The sequence below is a fragment of the Agelaius phoeniceus genome, chromosome 14 (assembly GCF_051311805.1).
Source record: "Agelaius phoeniceus isolate bAgePho1 chromosome 14, bAgePho1.hap1, whole genome shotgun sequence".
Taxonomy (NCBI): domain Eukaryota; kingdom Metazoa; phylum Chordata; class Aves; order Passeriformes; family Icteridae; genus Agelaius; species Agelaius phoeniceus.
The window spans coordinates 9662642-9687361 of record NC_135278.1 but is presented as its reverse complement, the minus strand read 5'-3'; the positions used below and the strand labels follow the sequence as shown (position 1 = coordinate 9687361).

Sequence of the window (24720 nt, the reverse complement as noted above, 5' to 3'; positions counted from 1 at the left end):
GCTTTGAGCTGAAAATGTACTGACAATGTATTATCTACACATGCCCATTTTAAAAAGGAAATGACAGAATTAACAGGAAATAAAGATTATTCATATTAGGCCTGACCCCAACACTAGTAATCACTGCCAAATAGCTCCACAAATACTTTTCTTGTACTCAGTGAAAGTTACTTAAGTAGGCAAATACTGCAGGGCCTGGCAAAAGTGGGAGAATTTGGGCTTCTCTGATTCAAAGGTTTATTATTAACAAAACCCTAGGTTGCTCAAACCCCACAGAATGGTTTCAAGTGAACAGTCACACCACTAGTTGGAGAAAGGCACACATGTGATAAAGGAGAATGAAACAGCTCACTGACGTGTTGAGACACAGCTGATAAGGAAAACAAAAAACCAACCTCAAAAATAAACCAGTTCAGTTTCAGCCAAAGCCAGTAGCAGCATCTGGTCTCTTTTCTCTCCCAGCATCAAGAAGATGTGTGCAGCAGTGCTGAAGATATTCCCAATTCTAGCTATCCTTGCAGGTAAGAATAACAAACTGATTGAGATAGTGCTGGAACAAAGGAGCCTGTGGGGGTGAGAGAGCAGGTGAGCCTGACCAGCAAACTGGGAGAACTTGAGAGATGAATTATTTCAGGGTGGAGTAAAAATCATGGCTATACTGCCAGACCATCCTCTGGAAAGCCACAAACTGACCCCTGCCTGCTAAGAGCTTTTTGCTCAAGAACAGAATTTTGGCTTTGGTGGATTAATGCTTTGCTCTGATGTCAGGAAGTGGCAAAGAGCTCTTGTGTGGAGAGTTTAGGTCTTTCATGTGTTTCAAGGTCAGGTTTTTCCATATTTGGGTTTTGTCTCCCCTTGATAATAGGGCTGGAAATTGATGCCTCAGTTCCTCAACCACCAAAAAATTTTGGGCGGGGGGGGGATGCTTAACTTTAGGCATGCAAAGAATCTTTTAATTAAATGAGGACATAATATTTTGTGAAATCCAGGAATTTTATGGTATAGTAAAAACTATGTATTATTCATGTTTCAAGGGCATTTCATTGTGCTAAGCTTTACATCTAATATATACAGAAGCAGTCATTTTAATGCTCCATGGAGATAAACAGCCCCTGTATCCACTACAGTAAATGAAAGTCAGTTTCCACACCTTCTTTTCCAGGTGAAATTATCTGATTTGGGTGCCATAGAAATATTTAAGTAGCTACTCATGGAGTTTCAGTGTTCTAACTCTCACACACATATAAACCCAACAGATTTTTACCTTAGATATGAAAAGCAGTTCTGAATTGGTACCATATATCATTTTCAAAGCAATGTCCTCTAATTTGAAAGTTCTGGATTTAAGATTAGCCATGTGCCCATATTGGTGGGCACTACTGACTGGGGCTTCCTGTTGTGGCTCAGAAAAGATCAGCAAACTTGGATTTATTTCATGAGTGTTAAAAACTGCAAAGGACTTCAGTGAAAGTGGGAGATTCCTAATTAACTGTGACTTTCTCTGCGGGAAGGAAACAGTCACTATAATATTGATGAGTAAAGACACAGATCAGCCATTTTTAACAAGTTATGGTCCTGTTCACACAAGCTGTTTTCACTGAGTTATTTCTTATTTGTGCACTTTCTAAAATTTAAACCAAAGGCCTCTATGTAGGAAATGGGATTTGGGGTTGGAAGCCATAAATGCAGAGTGAAAGTGCCATTAACATTCATGGTGAGGAATCAGGCTCTGTTTCACTCTGCTGTCAGTCAGAAGATCCATGTTTCATTTAGCATTGGTTTAAACAGCCTTTTTACTTGAGGGAAGATTATTTCAATTAAATGTATTTCTTCAAAATATAGTTTTATGGAAACTAGAATGCTTTGTGGAATAATTTTTGCTAAAATTAATTTCTTCTGGAAAATCTTTTAACAATCAGACTCTGTGGCACTCCTGACTCTAAAACCAGAGAATGATAAAGTAAATATGTGGAGCAGATGACTGGAAAAGGGATGTTTTCAGCAGAATAACACTGTGTTGAAAGACAGTACCTTTAATCCTGCAAAGAGCAGAAAATAAAGACATGTAATCTGTGGCAGGAAACAATCATCCTCTGGCCAACAGTAATTCTTAAAGCTGAGAACAGTGAACTGAGATACCTAAAATAAGATGGCACAGCTTTTCTATTAGATCTCAGTAAGGATTAAGCTGCTGTGAACTCACATGACAAGCAGAACTGGCAGCCAGTCCTGGGATCCCCTTTCCCCAAGGCAGCTTTGACACATTTAGGTCAGGCTCCAGCCATTCCTGTGACACTACATTATATGTCTTCACATATAATATAAATCTTGTTTAAACCCATTAATTTTCATCCTAGCTACCATCAACACAGAAAGTATATTATTCCTTTCTTCCTTGCAGTGAGCTTTTGCTATTGAAGCCATCAAAAAAGGAAAACAGTTTAGATAGGTTTGCACACTGTATTAACTCATGAATTTGCAATATTTAATAGTTAAAAACGACAAAATAGACTGTTTATAAAAAGAAACAATCTATTTTGTCATTTTTAACTATTAAATATTGCAATGACAGAATAGATTGTTTCTTTTTATAAACAATGTTTTCTCAGACAGGGCTGTTAATTTCAGCAAAATACTCTTTAGTATTACTGCAGATTCTGCTTAAACTCTCAAAAGCAGCACCCCAACATAAGATGCACAGGTCCTGCATTGAGAAAAACATTTTACATCTTTTTCTCAGTCATTAATATATGCAATAAACCCACATGAAAATTATTTTAACATTAAATTCTCACCTTGCCTGTTTTGCATAGAAAGCTCAAAAGTGTTTAATGTTTTCCATCCCACTGAAAAGAAAAACATTCTCAGTCTGAATCTATAGACATTAGCTTTCAAACTGGACTCAATAACCTGAAATTCAGGCTTATTTTTCTGACAGATCTCTCTTTGCTGTCATGTGTCATCATGGCTCGTAATTCACAGAGGATAGAACCAGATGAATGCTGTGAGGTGGTGCTTGATTCCTTTCATTGCTGTGATTGTGTAGTCAAGGCTGATCAGAGCACTGTGGGGAAGGGCTCACAAGTTGTGTTTGCTCCCCTTCTGCTCTGAGCTCAGCAGAAAGGGGTGATTGAGTTATCAAAGAGCTCCCTACAACCCACACAGTAAAAGCACTCCCAAAAAGTTTAGTTTGATTTTCCAATGTAATAGCATTGGGAAAAAAAACAGCCTCTGGAGGTAAACACTTAGAAACCTAAACAAAAACAAAGCAATTAGAAAAGAAAAGCAGAGAAAAGCTGCTGGACTCCAGCCTGAGGGATCCAACAGTGCCACTGAGTCCCAGTCAGAACATAAAGGGTGTATGAAGTGAGGATACTGGGGGTGATGATGCTCCACAGTGAAGGAGACCAGATATCTAATGAAATAACTGCAAAAAACCCAAAAAGGGCAAGAAAGGGGTAAGAGAGGGATAGACACAGCTGTAAATGAGAGTGCAAAGGACAGGAAAGGTGTGTGAGAGGGGTAGACACAGCTGTAAATGAGAGTGCAAGCACAGGAGAGCACTGTGAGTGCAGAAGAAACCTTCAGTTTAACCACAGACTCTTAGTGAGAAGATGACTATCAGCCAATGAGAACAAGTATGGGTTTAGGAACTCTGCTTTTTAAGAATATTATTTGTTGTAAGGGCACAAGTATTCTGGGGGATTCATTTGCTTGCTACCTTTTACCCAGTCCCAGCTTGTTATCTTTGAAATTTCCACACAAAGCACAAGGGAAGCTGTACTGAAAAGGAGAACAGCCAGATCCATCCTACAGTTTGTTCAATAACACAGAGAGTGATAATTCCTGCATGGCAGCCCCAGCTGATCTCTCCTCTCCACTCTCCCTGCCCACAGGCCACACCAGAGGGGTCGTGGTGACAGTCCCTGAGAAGACAGTGAATGTCACTGCAGGTGGAAATGCAACCCTCGTCTGCACATACACCAGTTCTGGAACCCTGGGAAATTTCTTCATTCAGTGGAGTTTTTACAGTGCCAAAGAGAGCCAGCTGCATACAGTAAGACATTTGTTTATTATTACTATGAAATGATATTTGAGATATCCTTAAGTCCTTAAAGGGTCTTGTTATGTTTGATGGGGTTATCCTTACTACAGACCAGGTAATGTTGGGGTTCCTACCCTAGAGATTAAGGACTGGGGTGCAGTGAAATGTAGGGGCAGATGAACTATCTAGGCTCCTAGCTCCCACTGGCATGCCTGACTGCCATCACAAACTGATGAGAAAGTACAAAAGCGATTCAGATACTCAAACAACTTGCTCCGAGTCACACAGGAAGTGTGAAGCAAAGACCAGGTGTCCAAAAATCACACAAGGGCTGCAGCTCCTGAACCAGCTCCCTTTTCTCTTGTCTGGCAGATATTTCCTGCCATTGTGAAAGCTGCTTTCCTGGTGAGACGCCCTTGCCTATGACAATGTGTTGTTCCCCATTTAGGGGTCAAATGAGAGCTCCTTGATCAGGCCCTGCAGTTGCCTTTTGGCAGCTCAGTGAGAGGAGCTGTGCATGGTGGTGGGCTGTGAGCACAAAGTGAGCAGCAAGTGTTGGCAGCACTCTGCAGAGAGTTGTCATAGCAGGAAATTTGCCACAGCAAACTTGCATTGGTATTTCCCAGCATCCCACGGCTGTCACTGTGGAAACAGAACAATTATAGATCAAGGGCAAATGGTCCCTGCCCTTCCTGAGACCCCAAAAGGCTGCAGAGCCAAACAATATCACACTCTGGGGGATAATGAGACAGTGGTGTGGGCTGGAGGGTCAGCATGGAGGGGACTGGGAAGGACACCAATACCAGCAGTGACTTGGTCTAAGCCTGAGCCTCTCGTGTGGCTGTAAGGAGCTTGCAGAGCAGCCTGGTCTGCCTGGAAGGGGTCAGGGATGGGGTGTAAATCTGTCTGTATGTACTCACACTACTGCCCAAACCTCAAGAACTATATGTTAATCTTGTGTTTTGGTGGGGAAATGAACCCATGAATTTCATTCCCAGCATAAGACACAGGGTGTGAGCTCCCATCAGCTCAATCCTGACAGGTGCTGAGCAGTCAGCAACACATTCCTTTAGAAGAAGAAATCCTGATTAGAAGTGTTGCTGAATCCTTGCAATTACTGGGATTCCTTTTCCATGCCCTGGCTTGTGCTTGTGGAACAATCATTTCCCATTATTTTTATTCTGTTGCCAACATTTTTTTTCCTGAAATTCTGAAAGTTCAATTCTCCTGCCTGGTGTTACAGCTGAGAGTTGATGTAGAGAGATTTGACTCAGAGGAGTGTCACAGTCCACACTCAGGATATTTTTGTCCTGTTCATTATTATTTCCTAATAATATTTCAGTAGGAGGCTTGCCATTGCTGATACAGCTGTACCTTCCATTTGGTTTGCCAATTACAGCAGAATTAGCCTGTAATTTGCAGAATGTGCAGGTTGTAATGTATTTGGCATTGAACAGCAATAGCCAAAATGTAAGAAAAATGCAATTTAACCCAAGACAGAGCTGCTCACTCACCTGCATATATCACAGCCACAGATAAAGCCTGTATCAGTGCTAAGTACAAACTGGGCCCATCCCAAATTCTGACTCTAGCTGAGTAACACACTCATGTAGGCACACCTTGCCTGATTGTGTAGCTGAGTAGTTGTTACTCATTGTTTGCTTTCCTCAAGTTAAAATTGTTTTATTAAATGAAGAATTAGTCCTGAAAGGGTGGTAGCTACAGGTTTCCTAAGTTGTTTATAGTACAATATATTATAATTTTGATCCAGTATGTTACATCTTAAATTATAATTGCTTGTTCGGGTGGGAAGTACAGCACTGACATATAATCAAGCTCATCTCATCCAGATTTGGTTATAGTCTTTCTGTTCTACTTGCATCAAATTTTCCATATTGCAGCACACTAAATGCCATATTTTTTTCTGGTCACAATCAAGAGAAATAAGCAGATTGCAGTTATAAGAATTTTAGAGGGAGAATCACACACTTTCAAGAGATCCAGGAGGGGAAAACCATTTGTAAACTGGGGCTAATGATGAGAAAAATACCCCTTGAAAATTACAATCATAAAATACTGTGGGTGATTCAGAATACACTCAACAATAACTAACCAATGCAAGATTACCAGATGCCAGGGAAACCTCATGGATCAGCCCCCCCAGTGCTCCCCCCTGCCTTCTGCAGCCCTCACTGTGGGAAAGCTGTGCCTATAAGGTCCATGGGAAGCATTGCTGGGAAAATTGCAGCAGGATTCCCCCATCTGAAAGTCATTTCACGGCAAAGTCACACATTTGCAGTGGCTGTGCTTGTGAGGGGTGATTTGCATTTTCATTCCATAAAGTCAGTTCAGTGTGGAAAGGCCCTGGGTTAGTGCTAATCCCCCTCTCCTTGAGCACCGAGGCACAATCCTGGGCTGGCAGGGAGGCTCAGAGGGCTCCCTCCCTTTGCTCCCTGCATCCTGCTGCTGGCCCTGGAGGGTGCAGGACTGGGCCACTGCTCTGTTTAAAACGCTTTCAGCAACCCCTTCACTCTTGGATTACTTGACCCTGTGTCCTTTCACCACCACCTGGCAATTCCTTACCATTTTCAACCTATTCACTATAAAATTAATGGTGCTAATGCAAACACTGGGAAGAAAGGCTTGTGACTGCTTGTGGAAAATATGGTTTAAGAAATCACACGACACAGCTGAACATAAAGTTGGATTTTCACCCTCCCTCTGAATGAGGCTGGTATTTCTATTTCAGGCTGAATTTAAGAAAGGACTGGGAGCCTGAAAGCCTGCATGTTTTCTTCTCACAAGTTTAAACAAAAAATTAATCTCTCTACAAACCTGGCTCTGCCCTGGTGGATTGGCACATTGCTGAATTAAGTTTCACATTTTGTTCCAAGTAGGAAACATATGCATGAAAATGGAAGAGGTTGCCAGCTTTGGCTTTCATTGTTTAGGTTAAACAATACTAATATGCAATGCAAAAATATATTTAATATGCTGGTAAAATGCTAAACACAACTATATTGGAAAGACCGGCACCATATCTTACTGAATACCAGAACAATAGCTTGAATTTTAACTGGAATAAAATTATTTAATTTTATGAGATATTTAGATTCTTCTAACCGATCCATAACAAAGTACCAAATACTTCCTTGTAAATAGCATACATTTGCCCTGAAAAATTTGTGAAAATTCTGGCTCTACTCAAAGTTTGCCATTTTTTTTCACCAACCAATTGAATAAAATTTTCAAATTTAATTTTTGACTCTTGGAAAATTCTGCCTAATATTTTGAAGACAGGAGACTTACAATTTCTGTAAAAAATTACAGAAAATACATCTTCTCCCACCTACTAAATTTTAAAATTTTAATTTACTGAATGCTAGATGTCTTGATGACCATGTTATTCACACAGGCACTGTACTGAAAATAATAAGATTAAGCAGAAGAGATATTCTCTATAACAAATACATGTGGAAAAAATTATTGATTCTAATAAATACTGTTTATTTAAACAACTGAGAACATGGCCCTTTCTCTCTACAATGGCAACAAGTAACAGAGCAAGCTATAAACATTATATACATTTATAAACGTTTTATGTAATTAAGGCAAATTTATACCACTAAGGACCTTTTGGCTTTAAGCATTAATGAATGGGAGGGTTAAATTACTAGGTTTTAGGACATATCATATAAAGAGCAGAGGCCATAGGTACCCCTTTACTTTACACTGCCACTTACAGTCCAGATTTTACAGTGTTTTGAGATCCATAAGCTCAGGTACAGTCCTGCAGTGAAATCAGCAATGCCAGGAGCAGGACTAGTGCCAGTAATAATTTAATGTCCCTAAGTACTCAGCAGCAGCTTTTACCTTGCCACAAGGGCAGGCTGCGCTTTGCTTTACTTTGCAGCCCTGCTACTGAGGCAGATCTGCCTCCCAGCACAGCCTTGGTGAGGCTGGTTTTGTCTTTTGCTGCTTGTTGTGGTGTTTCCTGCCCTGCTTGCTGTGATATTTCCCTTGTTGTGGTGTTTCCCTGCCCTGTCCTGCCCTGTCCCCCTCCCCAGGGCTGCCACAGGTGTCACAGCTCCTGCCATGGCAGTTACACCAGGGGCAAGGAGGAGCCACCACAGCCAGGCTGCTCACGGGCAGCACAGTGCAAAGGGGGCAAGCAAACAGAGCCAGGTGTTCACAGCACTCTTTTGAAGACAGCACAGCTTTAGTGGGTAAATATAAACGGGTTTTTTCCTAATTGAGCCTAACTCTGCTCTTTTCCTGAGATGTTTCTCTAGTAGAAGTAATTTCCCTCACTTGAACTTAATAATGTAAGTACAAAATCACGGAAAATAGGATGCCATACATATTTTTAACTTTTTATTTTTGCCATTTAGCCCTTAGCAACATGCCCTTTAATCCTGAATTTAAGTTTTAAATAAAAACTCCCAGCCAAGGATCTTGAGAACTTTCCAGCACTGAGTGATCTCTATTTTATCTCAACAAACTGAGGCTAACACCACTCTGCTCACCCAGGGTCCATCACAGCCTGGCCTGGTTCATAAGGCAAAGTCCCAGCTCCTGCTAAGAGCTACATCTGTGCTTCATTTCATGCTCTGAGTCACCTGGCTGGCCCCAGTGTAAAGCACCTAAGCAAATGTTTGCAAGCTGGAGCCTCTGTTGACACTTCACAGGCGAGGCTGCAGCCTTGCAAAGCTAAATCCAACTCCTGAACCCAGCCTGGGCCACACCTTGAGCCTCAGCCCAGGCCACCCACAGCTAAAGTCACTGAAATGATCAGGGACACTCCCAGGCCAACCAAGACGTGCCCAGGGCAGGATTCTTGATTGAAATTTTAAATTCACTATATGAGTAAAGGTCATGGATGCCTGTTACTTTTAGGCAAAACAGAATTATTGATAGACTTCTTTTGATAATCTTCTCCAAAAAAAAAAGCAAACTTGTTGCACATTGGCCAGCAACAGGGGACGAGGAGGGAAAGTCCAAAGGAGGAAAGAGACAAGAGTGACCTGAGCACAGATGTGTCAGCTCCTTCCACCCTGCCACCCCAAATTCAGCACAACTCAGCTGCCCAGCACAAAGCAAGGCACAGCCATGGGCACTGGGCTAGCCCAGGTGAGAGCCAGAGGCCAGCCAGCCTGTGTGGGGGGGGGGGTTTCCATCAAAGCTTCTGAAAGAACAAACTCCCCTCCCTGGAGTCTGAACAGTTCAGGGGACACCTTCACACACTCTGAGCCACAAGACTCCTGAGATGCTGTTCTGCAGAGCTGCCAGTGCTGCAGGGGACACCAGCCTGGGAGCAGAGCAGTCCTTCCCAGCCCATGAGAAAGATGAGCCTGTGGGAAACATCTCCTGAGGCAGTACAGGAACACCTCCTGGAAAGAAAGGGCCTCTCTCACCCATAAGCATTTCTTTCTGACTAGAGCTGATTTTTTAGAACTGAGTTTTGTCAGCACTTGGATGCCTGAGCAGGCACTGTAAGGAACAGCTCCACGGGGAGCAGAGGCAGCACCTGCAGAGCAGAGGGATGGAGCTGCTGGTGTTGTGTCACTGCCATTGGAGTGACTCTGGGTGTCACTGGGACCATGGGGCACTGCCTGTGGCCATCACAAAGGGAAGTGCAGGCAAGAAGAAAATAATCAGGTTGTAACTGGGGTGTTTGGAGCAAACATTAGACTTTAATCTTAGTGTGCCTAATTTTAGGTAGACTTTAGGAATAAGCTTGTTTCACCTTGTGGTTGACAAGGCCTGAGGTACTTTCTGCACAAAGCACTGAACACGAGGCACCTGCCCTTGTGATCAGCACGGACGGTAGGTGGGGAGCTGTGTGAGAAATGGCTCTTTGATTTTGGGGCAACATTTAAAGTCTCATTTAACTCTCAGATCAGCACATTTTTACTCAAATGCAGCATTCCCCATGCCATGGTATTCTGAGTATGGATGAAAAGTCAGTCAGTCTTTGTCAAAAGACGGTGTATGTGACAGATGCACGGGGAAGATGTAGCTGGAGATACAAGGTAAGAAAACAATCCCCATAATCTTAAGGGGGAAGATTTGTGCTACTGTGAAACCTGTATTCATATTCTGTATTGAAATCTCAAAAGCTGCCCATGACTGAAATAAGTTGAATTGGATGCATGATCCAGAATTTTTAACTCACCCTATTTTTTATTGCATTTTTCTCTGTCAAAATTATTTTGGATGTAGCTGTCGTGTTTGGGTTTTTCTTCCCCACCTCTTCTAGGTGGCTGAACTGGCACCTTCAGGAATATTCTACCCAAAGGGTATCTGAAGCGTGTATGCACCCACAAGGAGCCTCTGGGCTGAATGTGAGCAAGACTGGACAGCCCAAACATATTTACATAGAAAAAAAAAAATCATCCTGGATCTCCTTTCTAGAATATAAAAGGATTTTGAGATGTGGTGGATACCAAGGACACTGAGCTGAACCAGTTTCCTCTCAGCTGTCAGCTCAGTGTTCCAGCCCTAATCCATTCCAAACTCTCTGACTGCAGCAGGTTCCCATCTCACCATGAGCTACAGGGTACAGCCTAATGTAAACTGACATCTAATAATAACTGCTGAAGAGCAGTTGCACCAAATGCACTGAGAAAACACATTTGTTCTTGATGGGAATTATTCACTAATAGTTCAGCCGCAAGAATGATACTGTGAGAACATGAAAGAGCTGCTCCTTCAATATATTTGCATCAGTTAAAGCTGCTGAATGATTAATCCTCTAAAGGATTCCCTCCCTTTCTTCTTCTACCAATGCACTATTGTGACAAGACACCTCTTGTCATTATTAATACCTTCAATTCCCTGTGCAAAAAGCCCAATAAGGGATATCCCTGTAGTATCCCTACTACCTTCTGGCAGATCAGAGTTTTGACAAAAATGTGTGAAAAGAAGCTGTGGATGAAAGAAGGGATTTGGGCCCAAATTCAGTCATGTGACGTGTCAAAGAAACCAACACATGTGTGAACATTTGCTTTCTTAGCTAGCTGAGCTCAGAACCTGAGCTTTGGGCCTTTGTTGACACTCTGACTGTGTGGCATTTGTTCTCTCATTAGATGGTAAGATGCTTAAGGAAGTGATGAGCATTTTTTCCCCTTGCTGTTATTTTATAAATTCTGTCCGTCCTCAGAATTCAAAACAAGATCATGATCTCAAACCAGTAAAGTTGTTAATGTCCTCCATTTTCTAGTAGCTCGAGAAAGTGTCAAACAGAAAATGACAAACAACCCAATGGCAGGGCCCTCTGGATGCTGGAGCTTTCCAGCTCTCCAGGCAAAGACTGAGTCACACACAGAATCCACCAGAAAAACATCATCCAACAGGATCCTAGAGCTTTACATGTGCTGCAAAGGGAGAAGAGGCTGGGGGAGGAAAGACAGGTACTGGAAAAGAGGTCATGTCCTGAAACTGTCCTCCAGTCAGGAAGTCAGGGTTCTGTGGAGATTAGCAGGACACTTTGGAATGCCCTTCAAGTGCATCTCACAACTCTGATATCCATAAGTACTGGGCACGTAGAGCATTGTGATGCAGTGACTCCAGGAGATGGGGATGGGAGGAGTATTGACCTGGAAATTATGAAGGAGTCCATCCAAAGCCATCTGAAAGACACATATTTACACAAATTCTAGTATCTATTTGTCCTGCCAAAAGAAGAAGAGAAGCAGAGGGAGGAATGTTTCATCTAATTTCCTGCCTGCTTCTTCACACACCCCCTTCACACCCTAAGGAAGATCTTTCTACAGAAGTTGAATGACAAAAACCTGTAGGTGGGTTCCTCACACTCTGCTGAACATCTGGCAGCTTTTCAAAGTCCTCAGCTCAGCCTCAACTCTGCTGACAGTTTCCTCTGCAGGCAAATAAATATATTCTACACCATCACTGGGAGAAACTGCCTGTGGACATGAAGGGTAACCACAGCTCTGGTTGGGATGGCTGGGACAGCAGCTCTGGGCACTGCCTGGCCACAGGTTGAACAACCAACTAAACTGCAGCCCTTTCTAAGGTCACAGATGTCTTCTGGGCAACTTTGCTGTTCAGCAGGAACAAGTGTCTCAGATTGTGAAGTTATTAGGGACAACAGTTTTAGAAGTGATAATCTCCACTCCTTCTTCTGTCAGTTGTTTGATTAGTCACCCAGGCAGCTGCTTCCAGGAGATGTGAAAAGGCACCATTATAATAATAACTTGCCTGAACAAACTGGCTGGTAAGGAGAAGCAACGGCCACTAATGCATGCTCAATATTGTTTCTGCTCTGGTAAATCATCAACTTCACTACAGCTGCTCATGATTTGCTAGAGGACATGAAAAGCTTGTTTGAAGGGAAGCACAGCAGATTTTTTTTTTTTGCATTCAAGATGGTGTACTTGATATATATTTATCACACAAGATTACCATTGACTAAATATACAGTTTTTCCATATACACACATTTTAGGTAATATGGAAAGAAAAGTCAGTGCAGTGTGTCTGTAGAAGAAAACATTGGCTGGCAGTTGCCCAAAACCAGAAAGTTTTCCATATCTTCAACAGAAAAAAATTTTTTTACTTTTGAATAGAAACAGAAACACTTTTGCAAAGATTTTTATTTCAGTTTTCTGAAAGCCACAAACCAGCTTTTCAAGGACAGCATAAAACCAATTTGAACCAGGGTTTAAAATATCCATTTTGAGTGTATTGTTTAAAATGGACTATGAATTCACAGCCAATTAACTGAAACATATTCCTCTTAAATGAAATTTCCTGTGTACACAGTCCAATCATACCTCTGGGACAAGAGATACACTCAGCAATTAATCAGAACATTATTCAGCCTTTTTGGTGTTTACCACCTTCCTTCAGGCAATGAACTCCAGAGCCAGGGAGATAAGCATGGAACAGGAGAGAACAGAGAACAGGCAGGAGCCTGCAGAGGAACTGAACACATTGCCTGAGAATGTTCCACTGCCTTTATGTTCATGGCTGACAAAAAATGACCCAGTAAGAAATTCTGTTTGAATCTATGAAGAGAAGAAATAATCTCTACTGTGTTGACACCTGCCTCAGATTGAACAGCACACTCAAAATATTTTCTCTGCATTCATTGACTCAGAAAGAGAGAACACAGGATTAATTTTTCAGTGCATTGTATGAGGACTTGAGCATGTAATTCACCCTGACTCCAGCTCAAATCCACCAAGGAGCATTTGCTCCTCTGCAGGGTTTACTGACATGCCCTGCCTGCATTTACAACTTGCAGTGCCAGTCTGATTCCCAGGAAGAAGGGCTGTATCTAAATGAGCATTCTGTGGACCCCTTCTGCTACTCCTTACTCTCACATAATCCCAAATCACTCTGAGGTAGATTGAGCAGAATTTAGCCCCTTTTTCCAACAACCAAGCCTTTAATAGGGTATGATGGGCCTGACACTTCTTTCATGCTGCAGCAAGACACACATTACTTCATTTAAATCATTGTAGAGCTTTATGTCACAATAGTGTAAGGAGCTGATGGAACCCCTTTCACTGCCCTGCTCCAAGAGTGCAGTTGGAGAGGAGATGGAAATCCAGCCCATCACTGTTGAGAGCTATGCAGGACATCAGCCTCAGAAGAGCTGAAGTTAGAAGTCACAGTTCTTGTAACTTCAGACCCTTGCAAGAAATAGTGATAAATAATACTCTGCTATTGCTCACACTCAGATAAATGTAGAATGAGACACATGGGGGGAGTGTGTTTTTGTGATTCCAGGTACACAACTTTTTTGATGAGTGATTTGTTTAAACCAAACTCCGTACATTGAACACTCTCCTTCCCCAGAGAATACAGTGTGTCCATCCAGACTCTGGTTTGGCAATAGAGTTCCATCTCTAGACATTTGCAAAGCACAAAATCAGTTTTAAAACTGATAGTGTTGCATGTACTCAATGGAAACTGGGAGGAGTATCCAGCTTCAGCACTTTCTAACCAGGTCTGTCATCAAGCTGACCCTGGACCTCTTACACTTCCCCACTGTGCCAGCAGCGTTCCACACCTTGGGAATGCTTTGGTGTTCAGAGCCCTGCCTCAATTGTACCTGGTGTTTGTAATCCTGGGGCAGGGAAAGATAAAGTCTGGCCGAGGAGTATGCAAAACTGCTCTTGAGAGAGGGCCAAGCTGCAGTCCTGGAGCTGCTGGTGCTGTGCAAGCTGATTCTGACCTTCATTCCAAAGCCAGATCTTTGCATAAACCAGCTGTGCTCTGACAGTTTTGGAGTGTACCTTGCTTTAAGCTAATAAAGGCTTTTAGATAACATTTCTTAAAGACTTCAGTCAACACCATATCAGGGAGGATAAACAGAATTAAGAATTAATATTCTTAATTCAAAATGCAATCAGTTGATCTGCAAAGTAAAGCAAATTGTACTTCTCACCAGGGATCTGCAGTATCCCTAAAAGGCAGGGAACTTTGACCAAAAGGAAATTTTGATACTAGTCAAGTGAGAATGGCCTGTGAAGAGGAGTCGTTTTCCTACAAGCATTTTCCCACTATTTCCATTTAAAAACACACTGTTACTCCAATTTCACTGGTGATTCTGGAATACTGCCAGTAGGAACAGTGTTAGATCTATTTGGGTCACAACCTATCATTCTATATGGACACTTCTCACAAGTTCAGAGAAATGACTGAGTGTGCTGGAACTGTTCACTTTGCCTAGTGAGTGTCTGTAGATGCTGGGGGAACACACTGCCTACCCAAACACTGTCACTTCCATACAACACTATCATGAACACCTCAGAAAAACAACAATTAATGAATTGTAGTTTTCCACATCTTTGTTCTTTCAGGTCTTGGTTTCAGAGCAGAGTTAGATTGGGCAGAGGGCAGATACTCCTTGAGAACTGCTGTACTTACCCAGAGCAGCTGAGATACTGCAGTTCCTAAACAGACTCAGGCCCAGGCTCAGACTGCCATCCGGGCTCTGCAGTGAACACAATTCTACCTCTCCTTTCCATCAGCAGCCAACAAGTTTGGGCTTATGAGGCCACTTCTACTCCACAATGCTGCTAAGAGCAGTTAATGCTACTGAAGTCAGTGAAATCAGTCAATGTTAAATCAGCAACTTTTATTTGGGAAGAAATGCTGCATTGCTTAGAAACATTTATCCTTACTATGCCTATCATTTGGCAAACCATTTTTTTACTATTTAGTAAAAGGGGAACTTCTTGATCCCAAATAGGAACCCCCCAACCACTGAGGCCAGCAGGTATTCTTTATTTCCTCCCTGATATAAATTCAAAAAGCTAAGATAATCCATGACACTGCCTCCAAAGCTGATGACACAAACAAGAACAGCATGGCTGCTCTAATTGCATGTGTGATGACTCTGCTCTGTTCTTGTACTGCATCCTCATGGCTTTCAAATTTACTGCCAACAGATCAGGTGCCCTGTTTGCTTAGACCTTTGTCTTGTGAATTCATTTCAGTCCTCTGTTTGTGGAATTTTACAGAATCCTTTCCAGATTCTATATCTGGAAAGCTCTGCAGCCACCCACTTTTTCCAATGACAGGTCCATCTTTGTCATAATCTTCTACTCTGCCTCTTATTAATGCTATCACAAATTATCAGTGCTTCACTTAATACCATTATTCACTGTGCATGACTAAGCATTTTTCACAAAATTCTCATTTGATGTTCAATGGTCTCGCTTTTGTTTTTGCAATTGCATCAGTCTGTGCTTGGAGTATGCACAAAGATTTAGCTACTGTCAATTACACAATTAAAAATACCATTTCTGAAAAGCTTGTTTTTTAAGAACCTTTAGAATTATGTATTCAAATGTACTATGTCTTCATTTCTGCTTTCTTGGGGGAGGAGGCAAGAAAAGGGGTGACATTGCTTGGCTTTAATCAGAAATCAAATATATTCTGAGTACCAAACAAAGCAGCAAGAAGATCTTTTGTTATTAAACTAACAATTGTTTCTTTATCACAGATCTATTATTATTCAGGAGGCCAATCTTACTCCTATGGAGCATTTAAGAACAGAATAACAGCTTCAACAAGTCCAGGGAATGCATCAATAACAATCACCAACATGCAGCCCTCAGACACTGGTTCCTACACCTGTGAAGTTTTCAGCCCTCAGGGTGATGCTGGCCAGAGTCAAAAATCTGTGATTGTCAATGTGCTGGGTAAGTGCCTCCCCTCTCTATTGCTGTATTGTCTTTTTCATCCCAGATTATGAAACACTGAATTCACAGCTCAAAGTGCGTGGGGCCAGAGGGAATGACAGGCTGTGGTAAACAAGGCCCATGATGCAGAGGGAGCTCCCTGAGTCACTGCTGCAGCGCTCCAGGGGCTCTGCAGGCAGGCAGAGCCTGGCTGCCCTCTAGCTTCCAGCCACTGCTGACCTGCTCCCGCTCCACAGCTGCCTCTGCCTCAGCTGCAGGCAAACCTCACTCTCCCACCACTGCCCTTCAGAGCCACTTTGTGCTCTCAAAAAGTTCCCTTCTGTAAGCAGGTAAGAGGGTGGCCAGAATTACCCAGCTTCACTCCATTTTTCATACTGGAAATCAAAGGGATACTAGTTTTGGTTAAAATAAAACACTATTTTAGCTGGGAGTGACAGCTTCTCACTGAAACCACTACATGCAGCCCCAGCACAGTCCAAAACTTTGCTAGTTGTACCTAATGTTGATCATGGTGCCTTGCATAAATGTAGGGAGAGGCAGCAGCACAGCCCAAGAGTTCTGACTCACTCATCAATTCCCAAAACCCCTAGAAACTTCCTATTTAATGGATGAAAGTAGTACAAAGTTTGTTTTGTGTGAAAGAAAGCAATAATTCAACCATGAACAGGCAGAGCAGAAAGGATGAAAAGCAGATAAACTTGGCATCACTTGCCTATCTTCCAGGCATAAGCAAAAGATACATGTAAACTGATTTCCTGAAAAACCAAAGAGTTTAGACTACTGTCTAAAATTCCCAAAACAAATAGTAAATCTTGGAGCAGTTGAATAAAAGATTGCACTTTTTACATGAAAACCAACAAAAGTTGTTGGTTTGGGCTACGTTTGCTGGTGATTTCCCTTGATAGCGCTCTAAAGAACCACAAAAGCATTTCTGGAGGTAGGAAATTAAAAACAATGGTGTAAGTGAAGACAGAATCTTCCCTTTAGTGCAAAGTGAGGACATTATATAAAAGTGGATACATTTTTAACAGAACTATAGGTGATTTATTTCCTTCACAACTGTTAATATTCTGAAAGAACTGGGCCTTGATCTTCTCCCTCTCTGTGGAAAAGCTCCTGCCATGCCTCTAAGTAAAATGATGTTGCTATGTGGCAGAATGGTGTATGGTGAATAGTGAGTAGCAGTGAGTGAAAATAATTGATAGTTGTAGTTTCAACACCTCCCTAACAGTTAATATGCAAATGAAAGACAATAAAACTGTATCCTAGGCCATGTACATATATTTAATATTACTCCTTTTTTTTTTAATGGGAGAGGCTTTGGCCCATGAATGAGACTCTGCTCTTGGATGGAAACCTGTAGATGGTGTTCAGCTCTTTGCTCACAGCAGCTTGGTACCAGAACTTGAGGTGGATGTTTGCAGCCCAGGTGTGTACTCCAGTTGTGTCTGTTCTTATTTTACAGTCAAACCATCAAAACCTTTCTGCAAAGTTGAAGGAACCCCTGAAAAAGGCCATCTGATCTACCTCCTATGCAACTGTGAACAGGGCTTGCCTCGCCCCACCTACCGCTGGTACAAAGTTGATGAGAACACCCTCAAGCCTGTGACAGAACAGCTTGGTATGTAACCACAGGAGACTAACATACCATGTTCAGGATCTGAAATTCCAGCATTCCAAATGCTGTGTATCACATAGGCTAATTAAAATTAATCCTCCTCTTCCAATAGTCAATGTCACAGGATCATATTTTTACTTATTCAAATCGACTGACAGCTGTCAAAACCACAGGATGCTTTTTCTAGTTAATGTATATAAAAAGTGTTGAAGTCCTGCCCATGCCTTTAAATTGTTTAAATGAGAGAAATATGTATGTCTTTACATCTCTCTTCCCTTGAAATTTTGAGTGAATTTAAGTTGAATCAATTTGTTATTCAAGTACTAGCACATTCTTCCCTCCCAGAAATTTTCTGGACCTGTTACATTTTCATTTGTGGAGTTACACAGACAGCCACAGTATCAGTGTGGGTAAAACATCAGCCAGACTGGTTGGCAGAGTAGGGACTTCTAATACACCCCCAAATAATCCACTGGAGCAATTTTCAAAGAAGGTAAATATTTTATTTTAAAGAATATAAAAAAACCACACAAATAAATCAATAATTGCTGAACCCTTTTTCTAATACCTGAATAGCTCTGAGTTACCCACTACAGAGAACTGTTTGCCTCTACAGAATAAAAACAGTAACGTGTACCTGCTCCCCACCTGTCACAGATCCAAACTCTGGCATCCTTTACATTGGCAACCTCACCACCTTTGAAACTGGCTACTATCGGTGCATAGCCAGCAACCTGCTGGGGAACAGCACCTGTGAGCTGGACCTCACAGCAAAACGTGAGTAAAACACACCAAAGCAATCACACCTTTGATGGAGGACATGCACAGCTTGCAGGAAAATTCTTTAACAACTTGGAAGCTTAGATTATTTTTTTCCAAGTAAGAACAGAACAGGAATTGGAGAGCTCTGGAGATTTCATCCAGGCCTGCCCAGGCTTTACGATGACCTAGAAAACTGATTTAACATCCTTACCTTAATTTCCTGCAAGGAGCAGGAGCTGGACCTGGGTCTGACTGCAGAATCTTTACTGAGAATAGACAGACAAGGAGTTTTGAGCAGTTTCTTCCAGCCAACAGTTCCACTGAGGTCTCCCCACCCCAGAAATTGCAACCATCAGTGAAATGTGGCAGTACAAGGACTGGGGCACTGGAGATGTGACCACTAGCTGAAAGGCAGAGCTAAAGGCAGCCTGGATTTCAGGATGTGTTTGCAATGATTGAAAAGCAAAGGCTTTTACCTACTGTGAGTATTACAGCCCAATGATTCCTTTAGCCAGGCACAAACAGGGAGTTTGTTGGGAGAGGGAGCCACCCAGTGAGAGAGGAGGCAGCAAAGACCACCCAAGCACAGAGCTCTCAATTTCCTGGAGCATCTTTGGCCACCCTCCTGCAAAGAGTTCTTTGAATCCAATCCCTTCATTCTGCTAAAGGCTCCTGCACTAGATTTCCATGGGATTTTGCTATACTACTACTTCTTTAAAAGTTAAGTAATCTTTTTCTTTCATTTGCAGATTCAGATGGTGGTATTGTTGCTGGAGCACTGATTGGAGCAATTCTGGCAGCTGCTATAATCTGCATTATTGTCTGGGTCTTAACCAAGAAGGCAAAAAATAGGAAGCCATCAAATAATGAGATGCAGTAAGAATTTCTGTTTATTTCATTTTAAGACAAGTATTTCTGTAAAGCACTAAAGTAAAATGAACAATACAAGTTTTGAGAAAACTTCCAGAGTGAACATCTGCTTTTGGGGGACTTTTTACCTGTTGCTTTTATAACAGAAGGTGCCATTGCCCTCTTCCCTATTTTAACAGACAGCTTCCACTTAGCAGCATCTGAAACAGTGAAGTAAATGTTTTTAAACAACACAAACTAAAGTGGCAAGTTATAAAAGCAGCTCTTTAGAGTTAAAGTTAATGGGGTCTGATAAAAGCAGGTGGAGGAAGTAAAAAAAGAAAGAGCAGCTAAGGGTCACCTCAGGAAATTTACTGATATTTAAACACAGAGGGCTAAGGTCAGTGCTATCTGAAATTACAGGACACACACTTGGGATACTCCCAGGCATTTCAGATTGCAGGAAACACAAGGTTTAGACAACAGAATGGAACCCAGAATGCCCATTTTGATCCTGCCCTGGAGATGTTTTCTTCTCCGTGCTTTGGTTGCTCATTTTCCCCCTAAATTGCCAAATCTTCTGAATAGGGATAATCTCATGCACTATATAGACTGTATTCAGCCCATTGATGTAAAATTCTAAATAACTACATAGAGTTGAGGCCAGAGAAAAACTGTGACTTGCCTGTAGCACAGGTTTAAGACTTCCTAATACAGAATTCTGCTAGCCCAGACCAGTGATCAGTCACGCATGCACCTGATTTCTGCTTTCAATTGATGTAGCATTAACACCTAGTTTTGTTCTTGGATCCTAATAAATCTTACTGCATTGAATTAATCCACTAGCATCTGATATTTTTTACCATGTGAAAGTGCTTCAGTATTGGGAATTGGTTTATTATTGTTTTGATAAGATAAAAGGATTAATACCTGTTACTAGAAATATTTTTCTAGATTTCCATATTTTCTAAAACACTAAATGTATTTTATTTGACCTTTCCAGATTTCAGTCTTTTCATAATTCTTTTCTGACTGAACTCTATTTTTCATGCCCTTCAATGGGACCCCAGATGTACATGGAATTTCCCAGAAAGCTCACATGGAGCAGCAAGTTTTGCTATCACTCCTCAGATGCTGCCAGCACTCAGTTTCCCTTTCCACTTCCCTGGCATAACATTTAAACATACTAAAATCTATTTTATTCTAATGGGATCACTTAAACCAGCAATGCAGATGTCTTTCTAGCTAATATGCTGTCAGTCTTTCTGTCTCAGCACCAGTGGTGTTTTAAACTCTTCACACAATCTTGAAACAGTCATCATAACATCAGAGTCACTGTTCAGATAGCAAATACAAAGATTCATTATTTTGAAAGACTCTAGTGTACATGGGATTTCAGCATGTGAGATCACAATCCTAATCCTGTCTTTCTGCAGAGAAATGGTTCAGAAAGAATCCAATGCAGACTATGTTCAGGTACCCAATGAAGAAAACATTCCTGTGACCACAGTTCCATCAAGCAATGCAACAAATGAATACCCCAGTGCTGATGAAACAGCAGCTCCTGCAACACCTGAAAATGGTGAGAAGCAAGAAGCAGAAAAAGAAGAAACAGCCTAGAGTTTATAATGATTTTCTTTGTCACCTTTGGACCCCTTGTACAAAAATTATTGCCATTGAATTAACATAGAAGCATGACTAAAACTTGTATTCAAGGCATTTGTATTATGACCCACTGGGGTGGATCAAAAAGGGTCTGTTACACAGGCACTTCATCAATAGCAGAAGATTTGGCCTTTAAAGTGAACCAAAATTCTTTTATTATCTAGTTATACAGTACAAAAAATTAAGTATAAAAAGACTATCATCTACATCAACCTATTTTGCAAAACTAATTAGGAAATGGGCTGAAGCATTTGTCAAAGTAAGAGCTTTCCAGTCAACTACCAGTACTGCTGTGTGTGCACAGAGTTCAGAACCACAGCAGCCTTGTCCAGAAACAGTGTTAGCCAACCTCCTTCATGTGCACCAAGTAATCATGGCCAGTACATTGCAGTGTTTCAAGGAACTGATTTTGCACATCAGAAGTAAAAACAGGTTACATTATTGTCATCAGAATGCTGAAACACCTCTTAATATCATAATGGATGTTAAGAACTGAATCAAGGAAATCTTGTGTGTCTGAATTCCACCTAAGCTAAAAAAAAAATTTAAAAAAAAAAGAATCCTGGAAAATTTTACCCTGTTGCTGCCTGACATGGAAAACATTCTGTTAACAGTGACCTCCTTGGCTTGAAGCTCCCAAGGGTGCCAGTGTTCCAGAGTTGTCTGTTTCAGCAATTCTGGCTTTCAGTTTAATGGAACTGGCATTTGGGTACCCAGTTCAGACAGAAACGACTGTTGTACACAACAGGAGCTGGAGATCTAAATCCTTTGCAAGGCTTGTTCCAATAGGCATGCACAGCAGCACATTCCTCATGACACACAGATAAAGCTACTTTCAAAACTTAGGAGTGATACTGCCTTCCATACAGCACATGAGTTTTGATTGCTTCCTCTGTCTGAGATGATTTAAATCTCTTTCCAGGCTAGTCCTACCCACTAAGCAACAAACTCAGGCTACTTTTCTTCTGGTCTCTTTTCCCAGTGTAACAATCTATCTTCTGTAGATGAAAGCATCAAGAGGGGGGTAAGTGGTCCACAGCACACCAGCAATGACACTGAGAGCCAGCAGTTGAGCCACGAGTGCCCTCTTGGAAGAAGAAAAGGGAATTGAAACACACACACCTGGGTCACTAGACAATCCTTCTCCCTGGGCCTCATTCCTAAGCTTACACAAACTGTTTTTCATAAAGGCAAAGATAATATTTCCAGAAAAGCTCAAGGACCATGGGGCTCAGGCAAAGGCAGACCCACAGCCTTGCTGATACAGGCAGACACTGGTTTCAGTCTCATGCACTGCAGCAAAGCATATCTGGCTCAGGGATCTCGAGCTTTTTGGCACTTAAGTTTTCATAGGATCTAATATTCATAAATCCTTTGGTGACTGTTCCTAGACTATAAACATTAGTTGTATGCAACATTTAAGATTTCTGGGCTAAAACTTTCAGCTTCAGTTCCTACAGCTCTAAGTACATTTTTCAAAATAGCGAGTGATAAAAATTTATATATATATAAGGAAAAAAAATAATGTGGCAATATTTAAGGATGTAAGACATGAGATCCTGGTTAATATTTATTTTGGATCTTCAAGCATAATTGTATTCATTGCTCTTTCCTCAGTTTTCTGACTTCCAAATATTTTTCTTTGATAGGTGCGTCCCATCAAAGTGTTAGCTTCATTCCAGACTAAAATAGTATTAATGGTATTCTTCTAACACTATTTTAGCCAAAAACTGTTTGTGCCAGTCTGTGAGGGTCACACCCTTGCTAATACCAATACTGCCATGTTGTAGCAGTGGATCCTCAGACTCCTCTCTCCCCAGAATATCCAGGGTAAATCTCAAATTGGAATCTATACAGAAATCTCCTTAACCAGGCAGCTCTTATTGACTCTGTGCCAGGCCAAATTCCTCCCTCACATCCTGCCATCCAGGTTAAGCAGCTTACTGAAAATATCTGATATTGACAGCCAATTTGTGCAAACCTGCAGGATGATGACATTAAACACACTCAGAAAAAGCAAAGGAACAGTCAGTACTACCTGCTGCTCTTCGGGGGCTATTTCTTACTGAAGCTGTTTCCTGATGATATAATCCAAATCCATTATTGGTCCAAAGGCTTGGCTGACAGCAATAATTTAAAATACTTTATCTGACATTCCTAAGCATTCTTTTATTCTTGTCCTTCATAGGAAGAGATTAATGGCTTCATGTCACTGCTATAGCTGTACTAGTTCTTCTAAAGCCATTTCCTGCATGGATGTGTACTTGTCACATTGTTCTTACTGCTACACCTTTCCAGCTTCCACATCTCTGCAGCAGCACTACTGTGATTCAAGAGGGGACTCTATTATGTGGTCATATTTCTTTGAATCTTTCCTTCATCTCACTTCCCCCATTTATCTGCTGGTATTCCTTATCTAACTTGCTACAGTAAGATAGGAGCTTATGCTGGTGAAGTTGTCTCTAACTTCTATAGATGGTACAGTCTTCTTAGAACATCACAGGTTTTAGATTTGTTCAAAAAGTAGAAATTGCTCAAGTTGTGTGTAAGTTTTATATAAAAGAAACAATTCACCACATTCTTGACTAATGACTCCTTCCTCTCATACTTCTAACCACCAGTGAGTAATAGATGGTAGTAAAAAGGCAAAACAAGAAGCAAAACAGGCTGCTGGGAGTAAGGAGATAAGGAAAATAACATGTAGACATTTAGAGTCTAAAATAACATTCAGAGTTTTTTACCATAGTGTGGTGTTTTCTGTAAGTCTTCTGGCAGATGTTTGTTCTCATTTTGGTGTTTATCTAAAGTTTATTAAGAAGGATGGGGCACCATTCCCAGCTCCCCACTAATACTCCTGGCAAAGCACAAGTCCAGTTAGGTACTGATCCACGGTGTGTAGCTGTAAAACCCTGCAGGGCTATGCAGGATGCACAAACATTTTTCAGAATAAGCTTTAGATATTCCAACAGTCTGTGCTGCATGGCCCATTTATCTTCCCATAGGGAGTAGGGATCATTAATATGGACACCAGAAACTAAGCCAACATCCAAGCCACCATCTCCTAAGGAAGCAGATTTACAAAGCTACAGAGCAGGGTTTTTTTGCTATACAAAGATCAAGAATGAACATAGAACTCTTAGATTCAGCTGCTCTCCAATCAAATTTTCAGCCATGCCTGTGCAATGTATAATAAACATTTACTCAGTCAGGTTCCTCCTTCAATCAAGGTCTGCATGGCCAGAGTTTACTGTACAGGCAAGTTATCCCTCCTGCTCCTAATGAGTCCCCTCAGTGAAATTTAACCTGCATTTTGTGTTCTAAGATACATTTAAAGTCCTTGGTGAAGGTATTTTTTGGTTGTAAGTTTCTGTCTTGCTAATCAAAATAAAGTGCATTACCTTAATCCCTACAAGTCAAACTGTAGAAACTGCCAGCTTGCATTTCACCCTTTCCTTGAGGCTGAAGAGCAAACATGTTGCATTTCCATACTGTGTAACGGATGGCAGGGTTTCATCTTGTTGTTCACACCCCAAACATACAAGCTATTTAGAAAATACTGGTTTTCTTACATGTCAGTTTAATAAAGTTTTATAATACCAAAGA

The 24720-nt window shown here is 41.4% G+C and overlaps 1 protein-coding gene across 1 annotated transcript; it reads left to right on the top strand.

Annotated features, from left to right (window-relative positions):
* The first annotated feature begins 472 nt into the window (after positions 1–472).
* On the top strand, positions 473–24648 carry VSIG1 (V-set and immunoglobulin domain containing 1). Its single transcript, XM_054641716.2, has 9 exons — positions 473–521; positions 3897–4057; positions 9970–10077; positions 16025–16223; positions 17689–17844; positions 18499–18618; positions 19353–19479; positions 20889–21066; positions 24323–24648. The coding sequence occupies exons 1-9, from the start codon at positions 473–475 to the stop codon at positions 24410–24412; spliced, it is 1188 nt and encodes a 395-aa protein (XP_054497691.2). The 3' UTR covers positions 24413–24648.
* The last annotated feature ends 72 nt before the right edge of the window (positions 24649–24720 follow it).